This window comes from Typopeltis vanoorti, chromosome 11 (genome assembly GCF_054136105.1).
Source record: "Typopeltis vanoorti isolate ZY-2024b chromosome 11, IOZ_Tvanoo_1.0, whole genome shotgun sequence".
Lineage (NCBI taxonomy): Eukaryota > Metazoa > Arthropoda > Arachnida > Uropygi > Thelyphonidae > Typopeltis > Typopeltis vanoorti.
Window position 1 is genome coordinate 39867803 of NC_143559.1, and position 18434 is coordinate 39886236.

The 18434-nt window shown below is 34.9% G+C and overlaps 1 protein-coding gene across 10 annotated transcripts in view; it reads right to left on the minus strand.

Annotated features, from left to right (window-relative positions):
* spri (Src homology 2 domain-containing protein sprint) overlaps window positions 1-18434 on the minus strand; it is a 488442-nt gene that overhangs the window by 122198 nt on the left and 347810 nt on the right. For all 10 annotated transcript variants that reach the window (XM_090400600.1, XM_090400599.1, XM_090400601.1 and 7 more), the window contains 2 exons: window positions 16179-16281; window positions 8397-8486 (listed from right to left, as the gene is read on the minus strand). In XM_090400600.1, the coding sequence (XP_090256726.1) occupies window positions 8397-8486; window positions 16179-16281 (193 nt within the window). The remainder of the gene's footprint in view (window positions 1-8396; window positions 8487-16178; window positions 16282-18434) is intronic.

Sequence of the window (18434 nt, forward strand, 5' to 3'; positions counted from 1 at the left end):
GAATCACTCTGGAAAGAGTTTTGCATGTGCTCTAATTGCCGCTGGGCATTTTGTATCACTGCGCGCAACCTAGCGATCTCACTTCCTACAAATAATTCCTCATTTTTTTTATCATTCAGAACCATTTTTTCTTTCTGTATAGTTGCACTCACATTGCCATCTTGTACATCGCAATTCCCAATCAAGCCTATTTTCACTCTCATTCTGGCTTTCTTCAACTATAACTGTCTTGCAACCTGACACATACTTCAACTCCTCACTTTGCTTACACTTTCTCCCACCACTATCACTTTCAATCCAAACTCCAGCCTCATTCGGGAATGCATACATTCCACACACATCACATTGGACAAATTCTTTTACATTATAGTTTTTGAACAATGCCGTCGTATTTTTGGACGCCATTATCTTACGTCGCATATTCAAATCTATGAAACGTATCGTTAAATACTGAATTAAATAATGGAATTCACACCGGATACAACAAGCTACCAAAATTAGACAATATTACATTATGATTTTAACCTATATTCTAATTTTCATTCAAAATTGTACTTAGCTTTCGGGAGCTCCCTGAAAATACGACCGAACGTCTGGTCCTCTAGCGACCCGACACCAATTTCTCAAGTATCTCAAGTATACTTTCATAAATCTTACCATGTACACTTAATAGGGAAATACCTCTGTAATTCTCACATTGTTTTATTTCTCTTTTTATATAAGGGTACTATGAGAGCTCTACTCCAATCATCTGGAATTCATCCCTCTGTCCAGGACTTATGCAGTGCAGCCACTGTAAGACTTTTATACTTCGGTACTTGAGCATTTTTGATCAAATATCATCTACTCCAGCTGCTTTTCCACATTTCACACTTTTGAGGGCTTTTTCTACTTCGAGTATGGATATGTATTCTGGATTGCATGCTTCAGTGATTTTTTTACCACAGTGCTTTCACTGATTGTTTCATTCAGCAATTTTTCAAAGTAATCACTCCATACATTAAGGATATCTTTTTCTCCAGTTTTCATGTCACCTTTATCATCTCTAATTCCTTTTACAGCATTCTTTCCTCCATTTCTGAGCTTTTTCAACAACCTCTAGAATATTTTGCCACCTTCTTGATATTTATTTTATATGTTCTTCCCCATATTTTTTCATGTTTAGCTAGTTTTAGACCATTTTTAGCTTTCTTACATTTGTCTCTATATTCTCTAAGAGCACAAGCTGACTTATTTGCCAAGAACTTTCAATATGCTTTCTTCTTTTCCTTCACTGCCTCTTTAACTTCCTGTGTCCACTATGGAGTTCTGATTTTTCTATCCTTGTAGACAACCTCACCACATGCCTCTCTCTGGCTGAATCAATCAATGGGACCACTACCATTTAATTTTTACATAAATGATATAGGAAATAACCTGAAAGGAAATATTCAGTTTGCTGATGTTGCAAAATTAGGCAGAGTAATAGTTGATCAAGGCAATGTGGAGAGCTTGCAGGGATAAACTTGCATTTTGGGATAAGTAGATTACAAGCTGTGTACCACAGTGATGGAACTGTACTCCAGGATATAGATGAAGCTAGAGATTTAAGGGTTGTGATAGACAGAGTTAAAATTTAGAGACATATTGCTAAGGCTGCTACAGTACCTCATAAGATTACTTAGCTATTGAAGAACACACTAACAAGTAGAGATAAGGAAATTGTTATTCCAGTTTATAAGGACGATATGTCTAGATCTGCATTACTGTGCTCAGGTCTGATCTCCTGGATTTCTTTGGGGGGGGGGGGGGGGGCGATGGATAAGATTCAGAGGCAAGCAACCAAAATGGTGAGTGAATAGTCTGTGGAATGTTCTCTATGAGGATAGACTGAGGTTATGTGGATTGCAGAAATTAGTTGATAGGAGAAAAAGAGGGGATATGATAGAAAAAGTTAAGTTACTTAAAGTGTTTTATAGGATTTGTGCAGAAAAAATGTTTCAGCACTTGGTTAGAGATGCCAGAACAAGAGGTCATCTCTAGAAGTTGAATAAAGGTGTGGTTAGTAATGGTGTGAAGGCTAGATTTTTTGCTTGGAGATTTGTGAATGATTGAAATGTTGCCAGTCAGTTGTGAGTGCTTTGTCTGTTAATAGGTTCAAGGAGAGGTATGATAGATTACGTAGATAGTTTGGGTCTTCCATGATGAATCTTCATACTCCATGGAGATGCCTATACAATAATAATAATAATAAAGTAGCTTTGTTTGTTTTTTTTCCTTTTTTAGGGAATTGAGGATGACAACCATGATTTCCATCATCAGGAAAAATTCAGTATTCACCATTTCCTCTTCATCAGGAAAAATATCCAAGAGGAATACTATCATATTGTACTCCCTATAAGATACTAGGTATGTGAATTATTTCATCTTCTTCATGGTCTCAAAGCACATTTCATTATCTTTTTTTATTAATATATTTTCGTGTACTGAGAACTATTTTGCCATGTCTTCAGGAGTGAGTCTATATCACTCCTTGATTCACTCTAAGAAAGTTGTGAGCAAGTCATAACAACTTTAATTTATAACATCCCATTCAAGGAGGTTATAAATTAAAGAAGCCAAAAAGTTATATTCTTGGTTTAATCTTTTTTTTTCACTAAAGTTTTTCCACTTGGTTATACTATAAATTAAATGGGATACTTAAGTCAAATGATGTGAAGTCATTAGCCTCTAAGTTGCCCAAGTATGAAGTTACTTCATGTACAAACTTTGTTTGCTTACACTTGGATAAAGGATTAACCAAGAATATAATTTCGTGGCATCTTTAATTTATAGTATAACCAAGTGGGAAAACTATCAACATTCAGGGATGTTGTAATTGTGATAAGGCAGGATTGATACATTTGTGTGGATCCCTGTTGACACTTTCGTTACAGCTGCCTTTTAGGTGTAAGAGGGTTTATTAGATGTTGCCACCACTTTTGTGAAAATGCCTCTTTGCCTCCTGATAATTGGCACATTACTCTGTTTTATTTTTTGGATCTGCTTCTCTTCCTTCCACCTTGGGCATGTTCAGGAATCAGCTGGATGACCTCCCTCACAATTAGAGGATTTCAGTGTTTTCCTCTTGCAATCTTTGTTTTCACTATCTTTACTATATAGCACAGGGCACAGATGAGAGAGCCACCACATGCAGTTTGAGAACGACGATACTTCTGATATTTAAAACAGCACAAAGGATTCGGGATGTAGTACATTACTGGGGAGTTGATATAGGCTACTTTGCCAAATGGTGGCTTCGTGTGTTGAATGTAAGAATGATGTTCTTGGTAGGAATCAGGTGACCATCCCTATGTATAAGTATTCTCCTCATGGCTGTCACTCCCTGATCCTTCAGTTCAGAGCAGATCTCCTTGTCTAGTATGAGGAGATCCCATTCTGATATTACACCTCTAAAGAGTTTAAAGTTTTGTAGGGGGTAACCATAATTAGTATTTTCCCTGACAGATGTTGCATGAAGTCACTTTTCTTAGATGTTGTGTCTTAGATGATGCTTTAATAAGTATATCTACTGAATGGAGCTTCTATACAGACTTTGAAAATCGTTCAAACCCTTCTTAATGAAGAAGAGTGACACTTTTCTAACAAGATGTTTCTCTGTTGAATGTGTTATTTCTCTGCTCCTTATTCTCATTTCTGTTGGTGTTTCTATGGTTTTGTGACATGGGTGCAGCTTACTGAGTGCTTCTAATAAACAAGAGAATAAAGAGGTATTCATTCTCAGGAGGAGAAGTTTAGTTTGGTGCCAGAGCTCCTCACCCACCATGGAGCCACAAATGGATGCTCACAGTCTGGCAAGCAATGATTGTGCTCAAGAGTGGAATACCAGCACTACCTCTAGACACTATACAAGCACCAAAACAAGCCTTGAAACCTGTCCTCTAACTACTATGAGGAGGGAGACTTATTGCAACATTCTTGCCCTTGCAGGTAAGCCCACTAGCCAAATGAGCCTGGCTAGACTATCCAGGAAAACCCTGGATAGCCTACCAGAATCCCCTCTCCCTTTTCAGATGTCCACAGGTCGCATCATATGGTAGCAATGTGTTTGATCCTGATGATGGTTGGTTAGTCGATTGATTGAGGTCATACTGCACCATATCAAAGGTTACATCAGTACACGAGGTAATAATCAATAGTTATAAAGAAATAAATTTCAAAAAATTCAGTTAAGCAATGCAGTATCTACATATAAATAGAATTTATAATCAGATATGTTTGTATAAATTAATTCTTTGTAAAAAGTTAAAAATGTAATGCAGTTTGTCTGTCTGATAACATCTGACAGTATATAGTTCAGCTAAATAAGTAAAAATTTCATTGCTTTTTCATGTGAAGTGCCGGCACTCCACAAGAATATGACAAATAGTAAGATGCATGTCGCATTTTTCATACATAGATAGGTCATCTGATCTCAGTAAATAAGAATGATGACTAGCCTGTAATGCTTAATTCCAAGCTTAATATCATGTAAATTACTTGTTGGTGCTTCCTGCATTGGGCAATTAGCTCTGATCTTATGAACTATCTGTAGTCTGTATACAGTACTGTCAAAAAGTATGAGCTGATCTAGCAGCTGCAGCTGCAGTCTCATTCCCTTAGATCCAACATGGCTTGGAATCCTCACAACTGATCAAAATTAAGGGTAATCATATTGTATGGAAGCTTACAATATGAAGGAGGGAGTATAAACCTGCATGGAGGAATGCTGTTATGTTTGGTGCAGGTAATGTTATCAACATTTATGCCAACAACTCCCGTAATCTCTTTAACACACACATTCCGACATGTATATTGTCCCTCCCAATATAGAGAAAAGAAACTAGTTCACATGGAATGCTCTGGAAGAGACTTTATTTTTATTTTTTAGGGCCTAGTTAAAAGACAACTGCTTCTGTCTAAGTAATAGAGCTGGTCATAAAGGCTTTGAGTGGACAACATACAAAGGCATCAATAGCTATCTGTTATATCTGTATATAAGTATATAAGTTTCATGTGCCTTTAGAGAATACACAGAACTATGTAAGAGAGCTAAATTACTCAATTTTGGTTAAAAAAAAAAATATATATATATATATATATATATATATATATATCAGGGATGATAAAAGTAACATGCCTGCAAAAGATATTCTGGATGTCCAAAGTAATCATTCTGAAAGACTTAAATGGAAAAAAGCAGTAACAGGAATAGTAGAAGAAAACAATCAGTAGCATCAATGCTACATAATGCAGAAAAAGTTAAATGTAGAAAAGCAGCTAGAGTAGTATGATATTATTATTATAATTATTATTATTATTACCTGACACCTCCAGGGAGTCCAAAGACTCATCGGGGAAGGACACTTACTCTACAACTGTCTGTCTCCACCACTCCCAATCCACCAACTAAAACATACAACTATCATCATCATCAACACCAACAGCATCTAATGTCCACACCACCACCACTAGTATTTTCAGAGACAATCACAAACATCCATGCCCACAGTGGGATTCGAACCCGCAGCCTTTTGGCGGGAGAGCGCTAACCACTCGGCCAACCAGGCTGGCAGAGACAGTCTGGTTGGCTGAGTGGTTTTATCAGAAATGCTCAAATATTGAAATTTTACAGTGGCTACTCTAAATAATTCAGAAAACAATAATAGATGGTCAAATTCTGAATGATGGGAGTCATACTTTTGACTGTAGCCAACTATAAAAAGAGAAATGCATTTTAAATGTGAGAATTCCAGAGCAGACAGAATACGATTCTCAGTAGAGAATTGCTTTACTGAGTGTTATGTAAGATTTTTGTAAGCAGAAATCTTAACTGAAGGAACAAGCTGTGTTCGGACAAATACGGGTTGTCAGAAACAGACTTTTACCTTAGCACAAATAGTCAAGAAATGATTGAAATATCATCTGTATCATTAGATCAATCACTCATAGATGAAATATACTGATATATAGATAAATGTGTAAATAACATGGATACAAGCTATGTTATTCTGATATCCAAATGTTGTTTCGGTTTCAATGGACACTTCACACTGGTGTATTTATCGATGTGTAAAACATTAAGGATGGTGCAGTAGTTAGTTATAGCCATAAAGTGTTCAAGTGTATGTGTATACTATTTTTATTTGGGTGTCTCAGTAGTTTCACAAGGAGCTTCCTTATATGTGATGTTGTGATAAATGAAGAAATTAGCTTAAAAGGCTTTAATAGCAGCAAATCAATCTTGCCAAGAAATTATATTTTGCTTTAATCCTTTATCAAAGTGTAAGCAAACAAAGTTTGCATGTGAAACAACGTTTGCTTACACTTGGATAATGGATTAAACAAAAATATAATTTCTTGGCAAGTTTAACTTACAACCAAGTGAAAAAAGGTATCTACAGCAATAAATCTTATTAAAACCAAGGATAATAAATGCATTTTATTTTGTGTCTAATATACAAATTGGGCTTTTTCAAACTAGTTCAAACAATATGACTGCTGCCTAAGCATCTACATATATATTCACCTATAATTTGGTGCCGTTGATTAAGCATTTTGTTAGCATCTGTTTTAAACTGTTACTTCTCATTTGGGACAGGAAGAAACCCAGAAATGGATAGCTATTCTCTTGAAAGTAACATAGACAGTAATCAGATCAGTGAAACTCTTAACCCAAAGCACTAATAAAAAAAAGCAAAATAATGGACCCTCAAGGCAGGATGTGTGCCCAGTGGAGTAGTATAATAATTCCAATGAAATGATTGAAGATCTGCATTTTATAAGCTCTCAGTCATGTTTAATACTTGTAAAGTTTCAAATGTTTTAGATAGTAAAAGAATTTCATTACATCACGAGTGGTTAACATGCCCACTCTCCAACCAACAGGTCATGCGTTTGAATCCTGCAGTGGCCATAGATGTTTGTCTTTGGAGGGGAGATGAATTTTCGGTGCTTGATGTGAGACCACCACCACCTCACTTATTGGAGGCCTGAAATAAATTGAAAAAGTTCCATGTTTGGTTTCTAGAGCAAGATTTCCAAGACTATGTCAAAATAAAAAATAAAAAAACGAAAATTGATAAGAATCGGGAAAAGAATCCTTAGCCCACCCACAGTGGGTAAGGATTCTTTTTCTTTAGTGAGCGAGAACCACATAAAAAAAAACAATGTAAGGCCAATGCTCTCCTTATAAGAAGGTGATGGTCACTATTTCAAGCATCTTGAAAATGTTTTATGCATTTCATGTTTGAGAGAGAAACAAAGGTTTCCAGATGATTAAACTCTTAGTTCATCTACAGTACTGTGTAGAGTAAATGAGTTACAGAAAAAAAACTGTATTTTTATAGTGATCTCTCATGTGAACCTCTAGTTCGAGGTTTCTGTCCTACTTGCTAATTCGAGCTTTTAAGGAGAAATGCTTATCTCTGGCCAAATACAACTCTAAGATATGGTGCCATGCAGGTGACTTCATAATGAAGAAGAACTAATTCTGTTCCAGTTTCAACTGATCAAACTCATGAGTTGTTGTGTGTGTCATGTTCTTGGAAGTTTTGAGTTTGATCAGTTGAAACTGGAACAGAATTAGCTTTCCTTCCATTCTAAGAAGTATTTCTTTAATTTCTTTATATTATATAAATTGCAAATCTACTCTACCTTAGAATATTCCCACAAATGAAATGGAGCACTAAAAATCCTTGATTCTAACTAGAAGAGGACAATTCAGCTATAACAATCCATTTCTTAATGACATTCACACATCATATAAATTGTGTTTTTCTACTCTTTTCTATATAACTCAATAGTTGTTTTTATTTGGAATTATAGCTGAAGGAACTAAGGCTATGAGACCAGTGGTATGATTGACTGATTATGATTTTCTCTCTCCCCCCCCCCATACACAAAGTGTTTCTGGGAAATCCTACCAATTCTATATGAAATTGGTAACTCACTCTTCATTTGAATATCTATTATAAAGATTCTTTGAATCCAAGTCTTTCTAACTAATGAGGACTGTCAATACTGAGCGAACTCCATAGGGTGCTATTTAACTGACCGAATATCCATAATTTCTTCACTTTTATCAAAATCTATAAAATAAAAACACAAGCAGCAGTTGACCTATCTGTTTGCAATTCTTGACATGCTAAATCTAATCTAAATAGGCTTTTTTTTTTTTTTAAGTTCCATTCTGTATAATATCTTCCATCCTATAGTTCTCTCTAAGAAAGACAACTGATTTGGTTCAAAGCATACTTTGAATAACATTTCTACAATTCATGTAGAAACACTAAGAATAAAGTGTTTTATTATAAAATAGTAATCATAATTATATTAATGCCATTACTATAATATGTAACTATTAATATATCACTCACTTTACTTCTTTCTTGCTGAACCAACTGTTCAAATTGGCCTTCACCATGCTTGACTAAGTAGTTCTTCATTCCACTCATAAACTGTCGAATCTGAAAAGTATACAAATAATAAAAAAAATAATAATTAATTTCATCCGCTCCTATGGATAGGCCTCAAAGCCTGATATAGCCAAGAAATTTGACTTCCTATGAATCTAATGCTACTAGAGAACACAATGTGTCAATGTGTATTCTTGCCAGTTTGTTTTACAACAAAACAAAACCTCAGTTTCCAGGAGGAAAGAACTGTCACACCTTTGTATGTAAATAGACAACTCATTTCAGCTGAAAAATTAGCTCAAAACCACTAAATATTAGTCATGTTCTATCTATATTTTCTGAAATGCCCCTAATAGATGGAAATAGGAAATTCCCCTAATAGGAAAAAATAGATAGAACACTACTTAAAATACAACATCAAGACAACCTTCAAACCCCTGGCAAAACTAAGAAATTTACTTTGCTCCTGCAAAGATCCTCTTCCATGCCTTGCCCAACCAAGGATCTACAAAATTCAATGTACCTATACCTTAAATAGGGGAAACAGGATGCACCATTCCAATCAGAAAACATGAACACAAATCACATTAAGTACCTCCACTATGGTAAAACAGGCCTATCAAACCACGCACTCCAAACATGCCACGGAATTGACTGGAAAGCACTAAATCCTTACACCGCACCAAAACCTGGTATGAAAGAAAATTCAAAGAAGTTTGTGAAATGCTAAAACATCATCAAAATCTGAATAAAAATGGATTAATTATTCCAAGAATGTGGAGGACCCCCATTTTCAACCCATATAGCAACCAGAACAAACCCAGACAGAAGAAAATCACAATACAAAGGACTGTAGAAATTGTTTAATGTAGTTCCGTCCTCCCCCCCCCGTCTCTCACCAGAGGTCAGGCTAGGATAAATGATTAACAAACATTTAGATTCATTTTACTTTTCTATAGGGCAATGGCATGTAGCTCGATTATTGTACATATGTATGTTTCCTTATGATGACCTCAATACAGAGGTCGAAATGTCGATTGTTACTTGCTTAATTAAGTAAAGTAATTATTCTAACATGTGTTGTGTCTCCATAAATTCTTCACTATGAGTGCTGACCACCATGTAACCTTAAAAGAAAGAATTTTCGCACAATATGCTTGCATAAATTATGCCTGGAACACTCAGTAGGGAAGTTCACCTGTAATTCTCGCATTCAGTTCTATTTCCTTTTTTGTAAATGAGTATCATGATAGCTTCACAACAATTATCTGGGATCTAACGAGGTTTTATGAATTATGCAGTACAGCAACCATAAAACCTTTACAATTTCATATTTCAGGCTTCTGATTCCTCTACCCCCCCCCCCCCAAAGAGAAATATGATATGCACTGCTGATTACTTTCTTAAATATTTTCTTTCAAAGTCATTTATTCTAGACATCCAGAACATTATGATCTGAAATCTTTATCACTTTTATCAACTCCAATTGTTTCTGCATCTCTTCCCTCTTTATTGGAAGAGAGAGTAATGAAAGAATGATAAAGCATGTGCCCTGGAAAAGAGTATTTGATTCTCATCAAGACATGTGGAATCTATTAAGTTTTTTTTTTTTTTTAAATTAAGAGTGAGTAAACTAATCTTATAAGGAGAAAGCATGGATTGTTTTTTTTTTTTTTTTTTTTTTTTATCTTGCTCAAAATTACGAGAAGTTTCATGTCAAAGCTATTCTTTAAGGTGATTAAGAATGCCTCACAAATATCACGAAATAATAAATCAACTTGGAAGAAAATTAGTGATAGGAAACTAGTAATAATTTATTTTCTTTTAGTGTTGCACAGTGATCAGCATTCAGTTTAGAAATTATGGACTTTACAACCATGTTATAAATAATTATTTTAATTTCCCAACATTTCGACCTTCATATAAAGGTCATCATCTGGAGTATATGCAAATAAACAAGGACAAGCTGAGTTATATTTCATGCAGTATGCTAAAGAGACAATGATCTGATCAACAGTTATTCTACTTAGCATGACCTCTAGTAAAAATATAAAAAAAAAAAAAAACAGATAAAATTAATCATTTAGAAACTACATCAAAGCTAAATTCTATTTAAGATAACGTAAGACAAACATTCTTTCATATAGATAGTGTTCTTATAGTAACAATGATGTCCTAATTTAACATGACAATTGTTATATTAGATTTAAGATTCTGAATTATCTACAGTCCTGTTTATATTTAACTCTTAGGGAGAAAGGGTCTGTGGGTAGAATATGTGCCTTCCATATGTTTGGGATTTTTAGACAATCATTATTGTTCAGATTAGGATGGTTGATAAGAATCTCACATTGATACCATGTTTTGGTGTGATGTAAACAAGTGGTGCTTTTCCACTCAATTCTGTCAAGCGTTCAGGGCATGATCAGAAAGGCCAGCTTCATCATAGTCATTATATTTAATGTGTCGTTTATGTTCTTTTTGTCTGACAGGAATTGTGCATCCTGTTTCCCCTATATATGGTAGATTACAGGTGCAATAAATATGGTATACTCCAGGGTGAGCCAGCGGAGGGAGTGTGTCTTTGGATGAGTTGAATAAGCTTTTTAATTTTGCAGGTTTAAAGGTGGCTTTGAGGTTGTATTTCTGTAGTATTCTGTTTATTTTATCTGATGTCCCTTTAATGTAAGAAATGGTTAGAGTTTTACTGTAGTCTGGTTTATCTTTGTTTTTTATTGAGGTCTTGTAGAAATTTTGTTAATAGTGTTTAGGCTGTAACCATTTTTTAGGAAAAAAGTTCCTTGAACGCAGATATTTGGACTATTCTCGAGAAGATAACGGACAACTCAGCGAACCATATCCTTCAAACTAGGAAAGAAAATCTCATATACAAATTTCATAGACTAAAGGATCAACAAAACCAACAGACATTTTTGAATTTCTCCGTAAAGACGTTAACAACCAACCAGAAGCAAGAAATAATAGGAGCCACCAATCACAGTCAGGTAAAAGTAACATAGTCAACCTATCCAACCACGCCCTAAACAAAGATGAACTCTTGCCACTCAGCAAAGGTTTAAACTTTGCCGTAGCACCCAGATCAATGAACTTCCATGAACAAAGATTCATCCCAACTACCGTAGCAGATAAAATACATTTAGAAACCACCAACATTTTAAATGTAAATTATAAGAAAACAATAACAAGCAACTGAACGAAACATGAATTAACAGAGGTGAAATCGCTAAAATCAATTCCGGACATTCTAATAACTAGAGCCGATAAAGACAATGCTACCATTACTCTAAACCGAACAATATATTTAGAAAAAAATGAATCTGTGTCTCGGACAACAGTACATATCAACTTGTTAACTATGACCCTACCAATAGAATAAAAAAGAAAACAGAGAAGCTACTTATATCAGTTACTACATGGCCCAAAGATACAGTCAAAACATTACTTCTGCACAATGCTTGTTCTCCAAGAATTTACGATCTACCAAAGATACACAAACAAAACCCACCACTCTGGCCAATAGTCAAAGGTACAGACAGTCCCAATTATCACCTAGCCAAGAAATTAGCATCGACACTCAAGGAATTAATAGGTCATTCCCCTTCCTATATCAGAAACACAACACTTCATAAACATAATAAAAGATATTACATTAGAAAAAGATGATTTATTAGTCAGTTTTGACGTCTCTACCCTCTTTACAAATGTCCCAATCAATGACACAATCCTTTTTTTACAGGACAAATTCCCTCCAGATATCACGGTGCTCTTTGCGCATGTATTACGTTCTGGTTATTTTGTATGACAAAACACTTTCTACCTACAAAAAGAAGGCACAGCCATTATCCCCCTCCCCCTATCACTAACTCTTATATGGAACATTTTGAGCAACATGCTCTAGATTCCTCTCCTTTAAAACTCAAGGTCTGGCTTAGGTACGTTGACGATGTTTTTGCGATCTGGCCCCCATGGCCCTTCACAATTGAAATTGAAAAGCAGAACATACTTCTGTTTCTAGATACACTTGTCACACATCTTCCTTCTTTGCTCCAATGAACAAGCACTGAAAGACAAATTTAAAGATATCAGCAATACTTTTCTAAAAAATGGTTACAGCCAAAACACCATTAACAAAATTCTCTACAAGACCTCAATAAAAAACAAAGATAAACCAGACTACAATAAAAACCTCAAAGCCACCATTAAAACCTCCTGCAATTATTGCACCTGTTTGTTTGTTTTTTTATATTATATACATACATATGATTTTTTTTTCACTAGAGGTCATGCCAGTAGAATAACTGTTGATCAAATCATTGTCTCTTTAGCATACCGTGTGAAATGTAACTCAGCTTGTCCTTGTTTATTTGTATATACTCCAGATGATGATGATTTTAATATGAAAGTCGAAACGTCGGGAAATTAAAATAGTTATTTATAACATGGTTGTATCCATAAATTTTTAAAATGAATAGTAATTATTTTATTTTGAGTATCATGGTATCAAATGCTTAGGTGGCAAATGATCTTCAATGCCTAGTGTGAATCAAGTACCCTAATTATCATATGTCTGAAGTAGCTTCTAGAACTACATTTTTGGTGTATAGAGCAGAATTCCAGAATTATATAACTTTTAGCTCACTTGCAGCTGGAATGCATTAAAAATATACATTTAATGATTTGCACTTTTTGATTTTCTTTAAATTTTGATCCATGAGGTCAACTTCCCTGGAGATTTTTATGTTAACAATTCCAACTGTTTTTTTCCTTTTCAAGCTGCACATGCTGAGATCTATTCTCATGCATGATCTTTCACATGGTTACCAGAAAACCCTAATAATCTCCTAACCACTCTCATAAAAAGTACAGTTCTTCTCACTAATGACCCTTCTACTCTGTTCTCTAGACAATTTGTGGAAGCTGTTTGTCCTCTAGACCAGACGAACATCAACCTGGAGTTGATGTTTGTCTAGTCTAGAGAACATGCAGGTAGATTATTACATCTGTACATGAATGCTAGAAGTATCAGAAACAAAGGGGTAAAGTTTGTTGCCTTAGTCAATATGTTGGGACCTCAGATTGTAGGTTAGTGAGACCTGACTAACAGAATCAGACATACTAACTGGTATCGAGTGTCAAAGGTACAGTACTTTTAGAAAAGATAGAGAGGACAGGAGAGGAGGGGGGGGGGGGGGTGCTGCTAATGATATCAAACATCTTGAATCCAGTTAGTGTTGAGACCTATAACTGCAATACCAGTAACAATATTTCATGAAGCAGTGAGTTCGAAGCCATCTGGTGTGATGTGGAATCTAACAAGATCGATTACATAGCGTGATATTGTTACAGACCTGGTGGATAGGTTGCTAGTGATGAAGAAATGCATTACCAAATAGAAAAGATGAGTGCAAAAAGAGTAATCATAATGGGAGACTTTAATTATCCAAATATTGATTGGATAGCAGTAGAATTTCATGAGAAGAATGAAAATGCATTTATTGAGATGTTGCGGGACAACTTCCTCAAGCAGCATTTGACAGAAGGAACTTGAGATCAAAGAGTGTTAGATTTCATTATAGTGTCAGAGGGTGTTTCAGTTAAAGATGTAACTACTCTGCCTCCAGTTGGTGACAGTGATCATGTGGTGCTTGCTTGGGAAGTGACTCAAGGTTACATGCTGAACTACAAAGCAGGAAATTATGACCAACTGAGGAGTATCCTGAGTTCAGTGGAATGGGATCGGTTGCTGGATGAGAAGAATATCGACAGTGCATAGGAAGTATTTAAACAATACTTAAATGATGCTATATCAGAATTTGTCACTCACGAGAGTTCAAAGAATAAATAGAGTAGGAGTCAAATTGATGTGTAATCTTATTAAGCAAGAGATTCGTAAGAAAAGGATGATGTTGCAAGAATACCATGTGCATAAGGATAATGTTCATTATGAAAGTTATAAACAGTAGGCTATTCTAGCCTACTGTTTATAACTTTAAGTTTGAGCAAAGTCTGAGTATGAAAAAAACTGGCTCTGCATGCTAAAGAAAACCCACAAGAATTCATCGATATGCTGCAAGTAAAAGAAAAAATGAATATGAAAGAATAATACTTCTAAATGCAGACAGCATGAGGGTTACAGATGCAGAAAAGGTTGTCCAATTAATGAGTGCCCATTTTGTTAAAAGCTATCAACCTGGTGTACCCAACATTGAGCTCACTGCTACCTCTTCACTGGTTGAATAAACTCAGGTGTATGAGGATGAGGTATTAGAGTGGTACAAACTGAATAAGAATTCAGCAATAGGGACTGATGGGATATCAGCACGTGTGCTAAAAGAGTGTTCATTTGAACTGGCTATTCCTTTGACCAGGCTGTTTAATATAAGTCTCAGAACAGGGAAGATTCTGCAGGAATGGAAATGATGTATGGTAATTTCATTGCACAAAGGTGGTGCAAAGACCAATGTATCTAACTATTGACCAATTAGTATCTCAGGAGTGGTGGTGACAATTTTGGAAAAATTGGTTAGGGTTCGCATTCAGAAACTTTGGGGGATCCTGGGCATCAGGTGAAAAGTGGGCTACAGGACCCAGCTCTCCTTGCTGAGCAATCAGGTCAGGAAACTGAAAAGCAAAAGAAATTGAAAAAACTGCACAGAAAATGAAAAGATATGAAGCAAGAATAAACCAATATGTACAAAATATGCAATTTTGACAAAACCAGCATCAATTCTTTCAGTCTCTCCAGAGAAATACAAATGCAAATGGTCATTCGCCAGAAAAAGAAGAAACACTCAAATTTTGGAAGTCAATCTGGGATAATCCTATTGAAAACATAATAAAGATACCTCGTGGATTAAGAAAAGAGAATCAGAAATGAAACAGAAACAAATGCAAAATGTCATTTTTCACTAAAGAAATGGGCAGTGTACTTGGCAAAGACGAACTACATGGATTTTGGTTAATTTGATTATCTGATTCCCTCCCACACGCCTGGATCCTAAAATCACTACAAATATTTGGAATTAGCAAAAACATATGTTCGTTTCTGGCTGCTACTATGAAATCATGTAAAATAACTTTAATAGTGAATAATGAGCGATTTGGAGATATCAGCATTAAACGTGGAAGTTTCCAAGGTGATTCCTTGTCACCATTGTTCTTCAAGATTTCTTTGATACCTTTATCTATGATTTTGAAGAAAGCAAAACTTGGATATGAAATTCCAAAATATAATATTAAAATTTGTGTCTCCTGAGAATCTCCTCTCCTTATTGAAATGAACAGGGGAATGTCCTTAAGAGGACATTCCCCTGTTCAATGTATTATCAAGAAAAGTAGTGTACTGATTTTAGTATTTAATGTATTCTGCTTTTTTGTTCTGATTTTCTTTTGTTGTTTCTGTGGTTCGATGACATGGCTGGAGATTGTTAAGGACCTCTGATAAAGGGTTACAAGTAACAGACTGATTTGGAGAAATTCTAAAAGGAAATTAGTAATAATGAAAATTTACTGGTGTAATACCATTACTACATAGTATCCTGTACACACACACACCTTGAGGGAACACAACAGGAATTTGATGCCTCCATACATTGAGACTAGACATCTATAGCACCACAGTATTGTAAATAGAATGAAATGTTTAATTATTAAATGTAATCATTAATATTAAAATTTAACTAGTATTTTAATTAATGATGCAAAAAAATTACCCCTACATACATTACGCATTACCACCATTGGATTTGTTTCATTACTCTCTTTTGTGCACTGAATAAAGTTTTCAATGGTCATTGCAAAAGTATTGTTTCTTTCTTCAGCAAGTCTGAAATTGGGACAATATTTTAGAATAAGACATACTTGTAATAATAAAAAGAAAATCAATAAAAATCATTCATTTAATTTACATACTGAAAATCTGAAAATAAATAACACTAATAGCAGTCTTATTTATTTTGAAATTACACCTGTTTGTATGAATATCTGCAACAGATGAAATCAACTCATTCAAAAATTTGCTGTTATTTCACTTCAAAAATCACATAAGAACCCAATAGAAATATTTAAAGAGGTCTGCTAGCCTTTCATAAAACAATCATATTTAAACAAAGAATGATGATCTCAAAATTTCCAAGTTTTGGTCAACTATTTTATACAGCCTCAGATTACCGAACTATACTTAACACTAATCTCTACAAACAAAATAATGAAAATCACATCAGCTAATGGTTACTTGAAAGTAGAAGTAACTTCAGTAAAGAAAAGTCAACTGAAAAACTTTTCTTTAATAACTTTAGGCTAAGTATTAAGTCTAATAACTGAATATCGGGAATTTTCTGATTGGCTGGTGTAATTAATTATTATTTCTTAATTATTAAGGGGTGCTTAAGGGTCAAGGTGGAGAAGCACTGCAGTGGAGAAGGCAACAAGAAACCACTCCACTAATATCCCTAGAAAATGTTAGTAGCAATGGATAGAACCTATAAGGGGGACAGCTACCAGCCCGACAAACCAAGGTGGTGTCTCTTGGCACAGAGAGGAAAAGAAGGTGCACATTGGAATGGATACAATATCGGGAAATAAGGATGCTTTGAGTGCTGATGTTTCTCTCAATCAAACCTCTAAAAATGACTTAAAACAAGCTATAAACAAACTGAAAATGAAAGATCACCAGAGAATCAAAATTGTAATATGGAATGTGAGAACAATGAACAGATTTGGAAAATTAGAAAATCTCAAAACAAGAAATGGACAAAGGAAAAATTGATATCATAGGGCTCTGGGAAGTCAGTTGGGAAGGAATAGATGATTTTTATAGTGACGAAGTAAGAGTAATTTACTCAGGTGGAGATAAAAAGGAAAAAGGAGTTGCACTTGTTTTTAATAAAAGAACAGCAAAGAGCTTTATTAGCATAAATGTCCGAATGACAGGATTATGGTGGTAAAATTGAAGGCTAAACCAGTGGACATAACAATAATGCAGGTATACGTGCTAACAAGTTAAGATGAAAAGCCAAACGGCTATTTTTTTCTGGCGAGGTTGATAAGTTAAGGGGATAAAAATCCCTTATTGTTTTTCAGCCAGTAAGCGAAACTAAGATCGACAACTACGATCTGAACGTTTCATGCCAATGAACTGTCGGCAGATCCAAGCGTAAGTGACCACTTGGTAGTGCCACACCACGGCAACTCGTTGCAAAGGTGGAGCAAGCTCCCTCACTATTCTTGATATTTTCTCATAATGTAAAAACCCACAGCTCTTAGGAGATGTAGTACTGTTTTACATTATGAGGAGAGGTCACTACCCAGACCGGTTTCAACCTTTTTTGAGGTCTCATCAGTGAGTAGCTAGACCTAGAATATCAGAGTTTAAGTGAAAAGAACTTACATACTTTTGCTATACGATTGCCAGAAAGGTGTGTCACTATATTATATTATAACATATTATGTTATAATATAATATAATATAACAAGTTGTGTTATATTATAACATAACACAACATATTATGTTATAATATAATATAGTGACACACCTTTCTGGCAATTGTATAGCAAAAGTATGTAAGTTATTTTCTTAAACTCTGATATATGGTACAACAGAACTAGGTATCATTGGACGAGGAGTAAGACAAGGATGTTCTCTGTCACCAATTTTGTTTAACATGTATTCCAACACAATGTTAAAAGAAGCACTGGAGAATTCAGAAGAAGGAATAAAGATTGGAGGTAGACAGATATTTGCAATATGATATGCAGATGACCAGGCATTATTATTAAATACTGAAACAGGACTACAACATCTGTTAAACAGTTAACTGGAGTCCTGTATCAATTATGGAATGAAAATTAACATAAGAAAAACACAAAGGTAATGAAAGCAAAGGAAAGAGGCAAATATGGATATCAGAATAAATGGGATAAAACTGAATCAAGAAAAGACATTTAAATATCTAGGAAGTGTGACTAGCAGTGATGGAA